The sequence below is a fragment of the Epinephelus lanceolatus genome, chromosome 17, assembly GCF_041903045.1.
Source record: "Epinephelus lanceolatus isolate andai-2023 chromosome 17, ASM4190304v1, whole genome shotgun sequence".
Classification (NCBI taxonomy): domain Eukaryota; kingdom Metazoa; phylum Chordata; class Actinopteri; order Perciformes; family Serranidae; genus Epinephelus; species Epinephelus lanceolatus.
This window is the reverse complement of record NC_135750.1, coordinates 37,195,935-37,210,819: the sequence shown is the minus strand read 5'-3', so window position 1 is coordinate 37,210,819 and position 14,885 is coordinate 37,195,935. Positions and strand designations below refer to the sequence as shown.

Sequence of the window (14,885 nt, the reverse complement as noted above, 5' to 3'; positions counted from 1 at the left end):
TATTGCAATTGGGCTTGGGCATGGCACGTCGGCTCTATAGTGCTCCCAATTACATTTATCCTTTGAAAGCCTTCTTGACACCCTTGGGATACTCAAAAACTAACAAAACTTGGCATACACATCAAGCACTGTGAATATGATGAAAATATACAGCGATTGTGTGCTTTTATGTTAAGCTGACTCCACAGCACCCCTAACAGCAAGTAGGGACAGACACTCCTGACTTCACCTCTCATAACCACAGCACCTTGTCAACAAACACAAACAGCATGCACTTTTTAGTACAGGAAGTAATAACCTGATTTGCAAATGGACACATTTTTACAAATCATCCAAAAAACAAATTCAGCTTTAATTAGGCTTGACAGAATGAAAATGTGAAGGATTACAACTTTGAAAATGTTTCAAATACTTTGATTATCATTAAAGTGTTAAAAAGCACTGGGAAAAAGTGTAAAGGACTTGTGGTAACTGTGTCAAAATCTTACCTGTCCTGAGGGAAGATGAGCAGTTGTTCAGAGTTGTAGAGCTCCTGTAGCACGTTGGAAAGGAACTGGCCCCACCAACGCTCGCCTCCACAGAGCTGCACCAACAGCAGACCAGCGTGAAGACGGATTTTAGGCGTCCCACTGATGCAAAGGTGTTTGAAGAGCTCCTCACAGGCCTGAGCATGGAAGGTACTCTGGAGCACTGAGGGCACAGAGTGCCCTGAAAAAATAAAGACACATAAATAAATGAAGTGCAAATCAGCGTCTTCAAGCAGGATGCCATCCATCTACCAATGGTTTAATTCAGGGGAAAACATCCAAGCATTTGTAACCCTGTCATCTCCAAAATATAATACTTAGTGTCCCAGAAGACACAGCTATGTCTGGTTCCATGCTCACCATTGTTGGAATGCAGCAGGCTGAGCAGTGTGTCCAGCAGGTAGCGGATGATGGTTCTCAGCTGCTCTGTGGAGGAGTTGTGGACCAGCTCCTGGGCCGCTGGAGCCCTAGCTGTGGGGAGTGACTTGCGGCTAGCCCCTAGTGATACACGTAGCCGCTGGACGGCATGGTGAGCCAGGTTAAGCTGCAGCTGCAGCTGGATGCAGTCCTGATAGGCTGAGAAAACACGCTGATCCTCCTCCACCACCTTGTCTGGCTTTCGCAAGAAGTACTGGGCATTGTTAGCGCTGTTGAGAGGCGGCAGGTCGATGTTCTGCAGAAGGGTCTCCAGCCGATGGCAAGCTAGATTGTATCTGGTAAACAAGAACATGAGAGCGTGGAATCTGAATTAATATGCCGCTGAATATTGTCCCCAACAAATGCCCTTTTGTTTTTTTGTTTTGTTTTGTTTTTTGTTTGTTGCACAGTGGCCATCTGTTTTTTAGTAAATGACTTGGCCTTTGGAAAAAAAATCACCTAATGTGTGTTTTTGTGACATATTCCAAAAAAGTTGGGACAGGAGCCACAAAACACTGGGGAAGTTGTGACATGCTCAAAAAACATCAGCGAAATCTTCACACGGAAGGGACAGCACTGAATGCCCATGACCTTTGACCTATCCAGCTGCACTGCATTAAAAACGAACATAATTGTATAAAGGATATTACTACATGGGCTCAAAGTACCTCAGAAAAAATGCCTACAAATGCAAGTCTGCCATACAAAGTGAAAGTCACTTATCAACAACATCCAGAAATGCCGCTGACTTCTCTGGGCCTGAGCTCATCTGAGATGGACTGACACAAAGTGGAAAAGTGTGCTGTGGTCTGACAAGTTCACATTTCTGATTGTTTTTGGAAATAATGGACATTGTGTCCTCCGGGCTAAAGAGAAAAGGACCACCCAGACGGTTACCAGCTCAAAGTTCAAAGCCAGCATCTGTGAAGTTATGGAGGTGTGTTAGTGCCCATGGCATCATGGGTAACTGTCACATCTGTGAAGGCTCCGTTACTGCTCAAAGGTAGACACAGGTTTTGGAACAACATATGCTGCCATCCAGACAATGTCTTTTTGAGGGATGTCCCTGCTTAATCCAGTGGCACAATGCCAAGCTACATTTTGCATGTGTTACAAAAGCGTGGCTTCGTAGTAACAGAGTGCAGGTCCTGGACTTGCCTGCCTGCAGTCCAGGCCTGACTCCCATTGAATGTGTGATGCATTATGAAGTGCAAAATATGACAATGGAAACCTGAACTGTTGAGCAACTCCACTTTCAAAGCTTCAACAATTAGTGTCCCAAACACTTACTGAGTGTTGTTAAAAGAAAAGGTGATGTATCACAGTCGTAAACATGCTACTGCCCCAACTTTTTTGGAACGAGTTGCAGGCACCAAATTCAGAATGAGTGTATATTTTTTTTAAAAAAAACAAAGTTTATTGGTTTATTGGTTTGAACATTGAATATTTTGTCTTTTTACTGTCGTCAACTGAATATAGACCAAAAAGGCTTTGCAAATCATTGCATTCCTATTTTATTTATGTTTTACACAGCATCCCAACTTTTTTGGAATTGGGGTTGTATTTTTTCACTAACGCTTGAGAAAATTATTCATCTTAATTAATTAATCTCAACAGATTTTGGGTTCAATTAAAGGCAAAATCGGACAAACCTAACATACTAGGAATGAAGTTGAAATATACAAGTGCTGGAGCTGATTTGCTTCCACTCTCACCTGCACTGGATGTCCTCCTGCAGTGCCACCATCATGGTCAAGTGCTGATCCACATCGGGCTGACTGGCCGCCTCACCCTCTCCCCGCAGAGGATCATGCATCAACTTAAGTTCACTCTCCCATGGCAAGATGTAAGTGTGGCCATAGTAGAAGCCCAGTGGGATCTTTGCCCGAGCATTAGTGCTGCCATAGCGCCCAATCACAGTGATCTAAGAGTCATAGGAAGCAAACAAAAATAAGACATCCTTATGGACTAACAAAAGGCATGAAAAGCATGAAAAACTCAAAATGTCAGGTAGGCCATCTGGGCAAAATATAGATGAAACACAGACCTTCATGAACCTGCAGACCGGTGGTGGCAGCAGGTCGTGCAGAATGAGGGAGTGGGTGCTAATGTCAGTGGCCACCACCAGCCTGCGACCGTCCACCTCCTCACCCAGTGTCCAGATGTCTATGGACAGAGAGGCCAGGTCGCCACAGGTCGGGATCAGAGCATCGGTCAGCAAGACAGGACGGCCAAAGTCCAGAGTGACAAAGCGACGAGCTCCTAGAAGAAAGGACAGCGGAAACAGGAAGTTCACTTTGGAAAACAAACTCACTTCATTTTTTTTTTTTTAAGATTTTTAATTTACGCTGTTTTACAGTATATACATCCTAATGTATAACTTGTGTCAAATGTATACAAACCTGTTTTAAACATGTCTAACAAGTCTAAATAAATAGACATTTCTGAGCACCAGTTAGGTGGTGATATGGAATACTGCTTCATGACATACCAGAGTGCATCCTTTCTATGATGATGGACTGGTGTGGCGGAGGCTGCAGGAAGTGAGACGCCTGGGAAATGGCCAATGCCAGACCACTGCCCATGGGGCTCTGCGGCAAAAAGAAACCAACATTCCACAGTTAAACAGAAACTTTAAATATTTTCTCATTTTACTGTATTGTATACTCACTGTACTGTACTCAGGCTGGGTATCGTTTAAAAATGTTCACATCTAGTGCTGATGCTGAAGAGGTTTTTTTGGATGCCTTAATTCAGAAATAACATATATCACAATATAAATTAAGGTGATATTTGATGAGCTTAAATATTCTCTGAGGCTTAAAATGGTAGTATTAGATTCAGAACCTGAAAAACGACTTCAGAATTGTTTGAGCCGCAAACAGAGAAAAGAAAAATCTTCAATCTTGTCAGTATGAATTCTAATAAATCCCACAGAGTGAAATGTTTGCAACCAAGGATCATCTCAGGTCTTGGTTTAATTACATTACTTTAGTTGTGTCCCAATCGGGGCTGATCAAAGTGTTTTTTGACTGATCAGGATTGACTATATTGAGCTATATACAGGATCCGTTCCTTTATTTTACGTCAACTGGTGTCTTTCTTTACCCGCCAAGCTTTCATGCACAGCAATGCAAACTGCCATCATCAACCCCCCCAACTCTCCACTGCTCCTCTCTCCCCTCCACTCTGTTAAGCTCCCATGCACGAGCAGGGGCTGCACACCGCACGCAGCCAAACACTACACGCCATAAATGAAAGCAAAGTGCAGAATGAGACTGTTTATTTATGTTATTTACCAAAGTTATGTGCACTCGTTTAATTTCATCTCAGTGTGAAAAACTGCTTGTGCATGGTGTTTCACTGTCTTTCTCAGGAAGACAGACACTGTACAGCCAACGACAGCCACACTCACTGCGCCACTGCAAACTCCACGAGCAAAAAGCCAATAAGAGTCATTTCTTAATTAATCAGTGCAAAAGAAGTCCAGACGATGAAAGTAAACATACAGCAGAACACAGCTGTTTAAGGTAGCTCAGACTCAGGCTGCACCGAAGCAACTAACACTGGAGAATAATCTCTTAAAGGGACAAAGACATTCCCCAATGCATTGACAAGGCCAAAAAGATTAAAGGGAGGGTCTGCTATTTCATACTTAATCAAAAAAATAATAATAATGAGGAACCGCTTGGATGCAGGGATCTTTTAATGCATTGCAGAGCTATGCAACTATCAAGCACATAGGCCTATTTCAGCTAATACCTTTAAGGTATCAGGTACCGATACCCAGCCCTATAGCTATATATATAACTAACCGGCTTGGCTTTCTGTGTGTTCTTGTGTGCTGCCAGGTTAACAGGCCCAGGGTCCATCATGGAGCCAGGGAACAGATGAGCCAGCTCAGCGCTGAAGGCTGCCGACACCGCCTCGTTGGGCGGCGTGAGAGGAGGGGTCATGAAGAGGGGTGTAGTTTTAGGTGTCGGGGGGATGACATCAGAGGGGTGAATGAAGAAGCCCGGAGCAGACGAGGGGTTGGAAGGCACAGAGTTGTGGATGGGCCCCACACCGGAGGCAGTGGCTGCTGCTGCAGAGGTGGTCTGATGAAGCTTGGCCTCAAGCTTGGCCTTCTGTCAACACAGAAAAACAGGTATTATGAACCACAAATAAAAACACTTGACTGAGCTGATAACAGCATCGTGACAAAAACTCTACCCCTGGATACCCCTGTGGTCCTATATATGAGCCAAAAGTTTGCAGTTAAGTATTTCGGTTCGACTTGACCTGCATGGTCAGTTTCAGTTTTGGAATTTTCTGTATTTTCCAGAATGCCTCATAAATACAAACGATAAGAGCAAGAGTGACCGCGGCTTGGCAGCAAGAGCCTTATAGTGACAAAGACAGATTTTTCAATGAAATTCGATTTACTTCAAAGTAGGGATGGGTACCATTAACATTTTATCGATACTACAACTTCAATCGATTTAGTACTTTATTGGTACTCTTATCGGTTCTTTTTCATTTCTAAATAATTGCTTTTGAGAAAATATATCTATCTAAGAAGAATATATTCAGAACAGGATAACTGAATATTTTGAATATAACTAAATGTTTCCGGAGCGGCAACAGTAATCTTTACAACAGCAACGTCACTTTATCAATAATATTCCTGACCTGACAATACTGACTGAAGTTCAGTATTTATCAGTCACTGTAAGTCAGTCCTGCTGTCCTCTGTTATCCTCTCCTCTGTCCTGCTCACTCTATAGTGATGTGATTCACCGTGTGCAGGTAACATTAGTGCTGGTAGAGAGAGGAGGGGCTGTTTGTCTCAGCCAGCAGCAGAGTTTAAAAGTATCTGCCCAATTTTAAGATAAGTGTCAAACTAGAGTTAGTCTACATACAGACAGCTGTCATTTCAGCTTATTAGTAATGATTCGCTATCAGCTGAACTAACGTGCTGTCCTTGTGTAAGACACAACGTTTGTGACGGTGGATGAGAGATTGTGGACAGAGCATATTGAATATCGCTCTCTACATGTTTACATGTCCATGCTTGCTGAACACATGTATTGATAAAATATCAACTTCTTACTTGCTAAGGCTTAATGTCACTTAGAGTAACGAGTGCAGCTGCTGTCAACTCAAGTAATTTTCTAGTTATTTTCACTTTGTTTCCACAACGGCTGCTCAGTTGTTCACCAATTACCGTACCGTGTAAGAGTGGATGTGTGTATGTGTGAATCTGTTTGTATGTGGAGGAGTTCAGCCCCGGCACAGAGCACAGATAAGAGGCTGCATGATGATAATTAAATAAACCAAAATACCGATAAAAGAACCAATACCGTCAGAGCTTATCAATACTATGGTCTTTCATGATTTAGCCCAGCAGCTAATTTAGTACCTGGTTTCAACACCCATCCCTACTTCAAACTATATTTTTAACAATTCAAAAAACATTTTCACTCTTCCACATTCAAATTTTGTAAAGCTCAATTAGTGATGGTAAACATGGCACAGAGACAGAGAACAAGACAATAATGAAGAAAACACCACTTGGGGGCAATTTTCCTTTGGGGAAATAATTTGCGTTTGGAAACAAAAGGTAGTAAATTGCAATATATTGTATCCCAATACTCAGCATATCACAATATCGCTTTATCACAATAATATCGTATTGTGACATAAGTATGATGATAATAGCGTATTGCGAGTCCTCTGGCGATTCCCACCCCTATTACCATGCAACATAACGCTATACTTTATCTAAAGATTTTGTCCTTGAATTTAAATTTCCGTTTGCCCACTTAAACTGTCCCATTATCTTCTCCAAACCCTGAAGTGAAATCTTGTGTGTGAGAGTGTGATAGTTTTTCACCTGCTGCTGCAGCTTTAGCAGCTGCTGTTGTTTCTCCTGTAGGACCTGCAGCTGCTGCTCAGCAGACACCATGGCATGGGACAGTGATTGGAGCGCCACTTGGGCTGCAGAGCTCAGAGCAGTTGAAGCTTCACCGACCGTTCCTGTCGACAGGCCTCCCACTGCAGGCGTCACGCCAAATGTACTCACTGGGTTGAAGAATTAGGAAAAGAAAAAGGAATGTTCAGGATATGACCAGTTCATGAGGCAAAGACAAGCGAAACAGGAAAAAAAGAGTAATGTTTACCAGTGAACATGCTGGCGTCATCTCGCTCCACCCGTGTTCCATCACTAGTTGAGATACAATTAAAGTGCAAAGGCTCTACCTCCAGGAGTCCTGTTAATGCTGTGAAGCTGCCTTCTGCTGCTGCACAGCTGCTCACTTTTCCATTCCCTACAGCACACACAACACCAAAACACATCAAGAAAACATTCTACCCCTCAAGTCTCCTTCAAAAATAAATGTTTAACCCTCTGTAGCTTTTCACCATCCCACAATGACACAGTGGAGAAATAAAAACATACTGCTTTATGCAGTGCTAAACAATGTCCAGAAAACTGTGACATCACATACATAGATCATTAAATTGCTGCATCTTGCTTGAAAATTTGCTTCTATTATATTGTATACTTGCACATTAACTACATCAATATCAGGTTAACAGTGCAGAAACTTAGAGCCATCATTACACATCATGCTCCGATAATAAATGGCCAAAATAAATTGGACAGGTTCAAACCATTTTTAAGTAATCTTATTTCATATTAAGTGTCACATTATTTGCACTCAGTGACAGTCTGATGTATTTTAATCTTGAGTCCATAGTGAGGACAGTTAAAGCAGGGTGTCTACAATTATCAGCACTTCACTTTAATGCTTTTTAAGACCTTTTCAAAAAAATGTTACCAAATTTTAGACAGATTTTTGGACATCTTTTTTTTTTCCAAGATCTCCAGGTAAGTAGTAATGTATCCTGTTCCCCTACAAATATTATATAGCAATATGGTTGTTGGTGTGAGTTAAATTCATCTACATTTTGCCAACAGGTAAGTGCAAGTAGAAAGTAAAAAGACAGTGGTGCATTTAAAGATTTGGTACATCAGAAATGTGGATTTTACCGCAAAGGAGCTTGACTCATTGACCAAAACTAATCTAAAAATGGATCAAATCAAATAAGATGTTTGTTGCAAGTATATTCAAATGTAAGACTGTTCAAGGACTTTTAATGCCTGATATTTCTATAATAAAACTGAAGACATTTTGAGATTCTTTAAGAACCTGCAGGCACCCTGTAACAAAGTAAGATGAATAACATGGTGTTAACATGATGTGAATCAGTGTGTAGCCAATACCTGACAGAATGTCAGAGAGGTCAATCTCATCGGACTGGACTCCGATGCTGCTGTTGAAGGCATTCTTACAGGAGGAACCACTGACCTCCAGGTCAAAAAGCACCGGGTCAAACGGAGAGCTGTACAGGCCGTACCTAGAAGGAAGTGTACAGGAGACGCTTGTGTTACAGTAGATACATTGAGAAAGCAAAGACACTGCTAATGAGACAGTACAAAGCTATATAAATGAGCATTACTTTAACTACTAATTGTAAGAAATAGAATCAAATGGTATTCGTGCATTTGACTCTTGCAATTAACAGTGGGGCTGTACCTGGTCTGCAGGAGTGCCTCCAGTGGGGTGAGGCGGTCCTGCAGCTGTCGAGAGATGGTGGTGAGCAGGGAGGCGCAGGCGGTGCTGCAGCCCGCCAGGTCCTCTTCCTTCACATAGTTCAGCAACACAAAGTACCAGAATACAGAGCCTGAAAGCAGACAGGAGAGGGACAGCTGAGAAGACGAGTACTGGGGTATGTTGCTCTGCACTGTTGTTTAGTTACTTACCACCTGTTGCTGCTGCAGGCAAGTAAGGCATATTGTCTAGCATTGCCTTCAGAAGACTGACACCAAAACCCTGTTGACTTGGGTCCCCTTTCCCATTACTACAGAGAGAAATACAACAGTATGTTTATTATCATTATTACTGTTTAAACACAAAATGCACAAGTGATCAGGAAAGAACAACTTCTTGGCATAGACCTTTTCTACCACAGGAACGTAATGACACATCACATTAGGTGGAGCCATCATCTTGGGTTGTGCCTTTCTTTCCACTGTAACACTTCCAGTAGTGAACCACAATTTCCTCCAGGAAGGTGGAGCGTTAAAAAAACACTACATTGCACTATTGTATTTAGCTGCCTCCTCCCCATCAGCACATCATTCCCCTGGTTATTTGAAACTTTACAATTGCCAGTGATGATAGATTTGATACGCATGATCTCCCATAAATATATCATACTATTCAACAATCCCTTTCAGCTGCTTATTTAATTCAATTTAACTGGTTAACAATTAAGTTTTCATGCACTTTGTGGTCCCCTGAGTGTCCACAATTAATGAGACACATATATCATAAGTTATGATCCACTTAAGTTAGGCACAATTTGAGATAAGTAAGTCACCATTTTTGTTATCCTCGCAACCATCTTGACTGTACGGGAGCCAGGAGGGACAATTTCACTGGCTGCAGTTCTTCACGGTCCAGCTTCAACCTACATTTTTGGTCTCTTTTTCCATAATGTCATAACAAACAGAGCATTTCAGAAGCAGAACGTTTTGCCTGATTTTGTAGACTTCCAGACTTTGTTGATTTGGTCATTTTATCTTGACGTTTGTTCTTAAACCATAAGTTAGTAAGTATGCTATGTAGTAACATTGTTTCCTTTTTGTTTGTTTTAATTGTGTGTATTGTTATTTCCTACTTTGCTGTGATGTAGCCTATGGGCAAAATTAATACCATTAAAAGTCAAGTTATGAATGACATGGATCAAAGATCCATGGCTGGGTTTTACTTATGTTGTTAAAAATACATTTATCCCCATGATTTTATCATATCTTCTAAGACGTGCTGCAGCACATCTGCTGAAATGACATCAATTGTCTAGAGTGACCGCGATCAGCTCTGGCAATGGACACTGAATTAATTAATTGGCTACCATTTCCCTTTCAAGTTAATACCTAGCGGTACATTTAAAGCAAGTTTAATTCTGTTACTCACTATAAACACTGACCATTTCTGATAACCTGAAGTGAGTGTAAACACTCTTCTTTATCTGTTACCAGTTACAGTGTTTTACACCACTTATTCTGGTGGCCCAGTGTGAAGGTATTTATGCTACAGAGTCATAAAGTTCCTGTAGTGGAAAGGTTCTAAAAGCATCATCACTGAAATCAACCAAGCTTCTTACCTAATACAAAGTGCAAGAAAGCGAGCACATTTGTGTGCTATGCTCCGGCCAGCCTCAAAGAAACACATCCGAACAATATCCGTTAGCCGCGTCCGGGTTTTCACCAGCAGACCCTCCTTTCCTTCTCTTAAACTAAAAAGAAGCCACAGAATGTATTACTTTGTCTCTGTAAAATGTCAAAGTGGAAGTAATGTGTGAGCTACATGTCCTAGATGATGATGTCCTTATTTGCTGTGCTGGAGCTTTAGTCCTACCTGCAGGGTCCATTGGAGAAAACCCCGGCCAGCCAGCACAAGATGTCTAAGGTGAGGCTTTGGGCGTGCTCACTGGCCGGGCTGCCCTCTGTCCGCCTACACAGTGCGTCCAGCAGCTTCTCATGGAAGTCTGGGAACTGCAGCATTGCACAGCGTTGGACCCTGAAAAACACAGAGGAACATTCAGGGTGGTGCTGCAGATGGCTGCCTGGGCGTACTGGTGCACACTGTTTCATCTTTTTATTCTTAATTCAGTTTTCGGCAGTAGTACCCAGAGCTCTTTCAGAGAAACAGAGGGGAGCTGATGAACATCAGGGAAACAGCGCCAGTGGAATTATAGCCTGCTTCTCATGGTCTGTTGAATTATGGGACATCCTGGTCAAAAAAGCCCTCACATTTGTCCATGCAGTGAAACACTGGAGCAGAGGGAAGCGAGCCACTGCAGACTTCGCACACCATTACCAAGGATCATGTGATCACTGTACAACAAACTGGATGAAGTTCGGCAAGTGGTGGGAAAAACTAGGACTTTTGTCTTTTGACTTTTTGTCATTTTAAGTTTTACGCCTTGTGGAGTATTGCAATTTTTTTCTATATCTATGTTTCTTGACTTCTGAAGAATTTGCTTTTATTTTCATTTTCTCTTGCTGTGTTTATTGTTATGCACCAAACAGTGAGGCAAACTCTTTGAATGCAAAAACATACTTGACAATAAACCTGATTCTGAAAAGGCAGTCCCATCCCAACTGCTGCAATTTGTACAGTAGAGACATAAAGATCCAAGGAGATACTGTCATGTGATTAAATTTGTGTTAAGTGGGGTTTATACCTCCCCAGAAATGTAACTACACACAATGTAACTTAACTTCGTAGTGACGCATTTCACAGATAATAAACAATAACCATTGATGACAATGAAGCCCCCACACAATAGCATTTGAAGTCTTGTTATTTATCCTGGCTTCATATGTGTAGAAAAAGAGTCTGCTAGTAACAAGGCTTATTTATGCAATGTAAAATGTCATAGGCTTATGCTTATAACATTAGCACATTGTAAAAATAAGTGTGTCTTGAATAAGACAATTGCTTTGTCAAATGAACCTTGTGAATTATAATGGAGCTGAAATGTGTGATGTTACTTGTGATAAATGTTGCTGCTGTTCCCAGCTTCATATGAGAAGAGGAAAAGTGCCTTTAAACAGAGGCAGCGCTGCAGACAGCGGTCTGTGTGGCTATTATATACATCCTGACAGATGGAGAATTCTTCCACTATTTTACAATAAATCACTACATATATTACCAATTCGACAAATACAGACGACATAAACACAGAGTGCAGACAGTCTCTATCTAGCTTTGAGCATAAATAAGCCCTAAGACTGCGTAGAGCTTACGCACAACTATAATACTATTAACACTAAACTGACCTTTTCTGTTGGATGTGTTTTACTGCTGCAGTGTTTACTGGTTATTATGACAGCATTTTCATAGTGTACACACAAGCTGATGTCCCATCCCTCAACAGTGATCTGACCTTTCTTTGGGCATTGACGTCTTCTTAAACCTTCTGATTGTGACTGAAACTTCCTGCAGCAGGTCACAGCCTCGCAGGTTTTCTACTTTCTTCAAAGGTGCTGTGGTTTCTGTTTTCACTGCAGAGATCTTCTCCTACACACACACACACACACACACACATTAAAAACAGACAAATAACTGAACGTGACTGTGTGTCTGTGTTGTTAGGTAGTGCCACTGTGTCTACTGTAAATGTATCTGATTAAATATGTAGGATTGTGTATCCTTTGCTTTGCAGTGGAAAACTCACTGAGAGAAGAAAAAACACTTAAAAATTAAGGTTCACAATTTTTTCAAGTCTGTCCTAAAAAAATAGTTATACACATTAAAACTGTTTGTGCTTGCTATAATCATTGCTCCTGTTGTTATCTACCCTGAGGAGATCTCTTCATAACATGAGTACAATGTAGGTTATATTGGACAAAGTACTTGGAAATATGTCTATGTTAAAAATAAGCATTAAGTCTATCTGAAATGAGGCTTCAGAGTTAGTCAAATTAAGTGAGCGTCTTCCAAAGTTAGTCTTTTTGGACCAAATTCCCACTTTGTGTTATAGTGATAATGCTCTACTCGAGTGCAGCAAGGACACACTGTCAGGGGTTATACACCAATAAGCCACAACATTAAAGGCACTGACAGGTTAAGTGAATTACATTGATCATCTTGTTCCAATGTGATGTTCTGCTGGAAAACCTTTGGTCCTGGCATTCATGTGGATGCCCTTTAACATGCACCACCCTCCGAAACACCACTGCAGACCAAGTACACCTCCTCATGGCAACAGCACTCCCTAATGACAGTGCCCCCCAGCAAGGCAATGCTCCATGCCACACTGCAAAAACTGTCAGGGATGGCCCAAGGACCTTGAAAGAGCTCAAAACATTGACCTGGCCTTCAAATTCCCCAGATCCCAATCTGATCAAGCATCCAAGGGACATGCCAGTACATCACCTCACAACCCGCAAGACTCAACTGATCTGTCGATAATTTCCCTTGTTCTTTGGATGCTTAATTGGATTCCGATCTGAGGACTTTGGAAACCATGTCGACGCTTGGATTTCTTTATCACGTTCTTGCGGTGAGGTCACTCCCATCAAGTAGTGCCGTTGCCATGAGGGGGTGTATTTGGTCTAAAGCGGTGTTTTGCCAGGACTCAAGGTTTCCCAGCAGAACATTGCAATGTAATGAAATGATCAAGTTATTTACTACAACTGTCAGTAGTTTTAATGTTGTGGCTCATCGATGTAAAGAGAGACTAAGCCTGCACTAACCTGCAGATGACTGAAGCCTTATACTAAGATAAACTTCAGACTAAATGTTTGGCCTGAACTAGGACTGTGAATTTTGTACGCAGCACTTACATGAAAGCACATTATAAGGAAGTCTCTTAATGGTCAGAATGAGCAGGAGGAATGATTACAGCAAGGTAAAACAATTTCAATGTTCATGTGAGCATGTAAGTATTGTTTTAAGACAGATGTGAAAAAATATTAACCTATCTTTAAAAGACTTGAAGCTGTGAATTTGTACCTTGGAGGCCTGAGCCCGCTGCAGCAGGGTGGACAGTGAGTGGGCTTTGGTGCCCTGAGGCTTGGCACTGGGCATTCTCACCACAGGTCGAGGGCTCTCCTCCATGCCCCTGTCACTCACTGCTTTGATGTGAACCAGGAAGGAGCGGTACTTCCCTCCTGCCATGCCTGCAGTGGAGGGAACAACTGAGAAACACTGACAACATTCACAACTTCATGGATGATTCTTAACAGCATCTCCCTGAGCACAGAACATTAAGTGTCAGGTTGTGATCAGGTCAGAGATCAGTGGGTGACTTCACAGAAAAAAGGAGATGTGACTGTTGTTACCTTTGACCAGCTTGGGGCTGGTGAGGCTGAGCATGCCCGCATGGCCAGAGAGGTCCAGCCCACTGGCCAGCCACACTGGACCACACAGGATGTCCTCCTTGTGGTCCTCTAGGAATGGACACAGCATGGAGCCTATAGAAAAAATACACAAAACATAATACTCAGAAAAGATAATACACATATTTAAAAGTTTCAGAATGATGAACAACCTTTTGCCCTTAAAGATTAGTGGGAGTAGAGTTGTCACAATCATAACAGCTCAGGTTGCACTGAGTTACATTAAACCGTTAAAGTATTGTGCAAAGCTATATTCTAACATTCTCATGAAATTTGTTGATGTTTTGTTGGAAATTTGTTGATGTTTTTCAAATGGGTAAACACAAAGTAGTGTTTCTATCTAATTGTTTTTAAGAGAATTATCTAATTAGAAAATCTGGATGGAAGTAACAAAATTTAACAAAATTTCAAAGCAGGTTTTACACTCCCTTGAGGTGTTTGTTTTTCCTTTTGCTGATACCAAGTTTCTGCCACAAATAGGCGTGGTAAAAAAAATAAGGATGTAGCAAATATTACAGTATATCATAGATCAGCTGTTTGGTCCAATTACACTGCACAACAATTCTAATCTGGGTTTAAACATACTGAAATTAGGCAGCAAAGGACTTTCTTTAAATAGTCTTCTGCATATCTTTCCCCAGAGCTGTCAAACACACTGCTGCACCCGTAGGAGAGACCCCTTATCGGCTACTCACTGTCAACATCTGGCTTCAAAAAACAAGATATATTATCTCATATGAGCTGAATCAAAAGACCTGACGAACAGCAGTAAGATCTAGAGAGCCAAGCTCTTTTTTCCCCATGTGTTTTTACAAACATTGCAATCTTTGCGCAGGTAGACATTCATTTCACCCAGCTGATGGAAACATACCTAATTTACATTTTATTTGTGGTGACATTTCTAACATTGACTCAAGAATTTGGAAACTACTGATAATGCAAAATGATCTCTGTCAGCACAAATAGCGAGTGTAAGGCATTAA

At 41.5% G+C, this 14,885-nt stretch overlaps 1 protein-coding gene across 7 annotated transcripts in view; it reads right to left on the bottom strand.

Annotated features, from left to right (window-relative positions):
* birc6 (baculoviral IAP repeat containing 6) overlaps positions 1-14,885 on the bottom strand; it is a 155,941-nt gene that overhangs the window by 115,101 nt on the left and 25,955 nt on the right. For all 7 annotated transcript variants that reach the window (XM_078176190.1, XM_078176192.1, XM_078176195.1 and 4 more), the window contains exons 15-30: positions 13,846-13,977; positions 13,517-13,683; positions 11,946-12,079; positions 10,412-10,573; positions 10,158-10,289; positions 8,752-8,849; positions 8,525-8,672; positions 8,212-8,345; positions 7,106-7,252; positions 6,820-7,007; positions 4,760-5,071; positions 3,436-3,535; positions 2,992-3,206; positions 2,660-2,868; positions 888-1,240; positions 489-708 (exon numbers count right to left, since the gene is read on the bottom strand). In XM_078176190.1, coding sequence (XP_078032316.1) covers positions 489-708; positions 888-1,240; positions 2,660-2,868; positions 2,992-3,206; positions 3,436-3,535; positions 4,760-5,071; positions 6,820-7,007; positions 7,106-7,252; positions 8,212-8,345; positions 8,525-8,672; positions 8,752-8,849; positions 10,158-10,289; positions 10,412-10,573; positions 11,946-12,079; positions 13,517-13,683; positions 13,846-13,977 — 2,851 coding nt within the window. The remainder of the gene's footprint in view (positions 1-488; positions 709-887; positions 1,241-2,659; positions 2,869-2,991; positions 3,207-3,435; positions 3,536-4,759; positions 5,072-6,819; positions 7,008-7,105; positions 7,253-8,211; positions 8,346-8,524; positions 8,673-8,751; positions 8,850-10,157; positions 10,290-10,411; positions 10,574-11,945; positions 12,080-13,516; positions 13,684-13,845; positions 13,978-14,885) is intronic.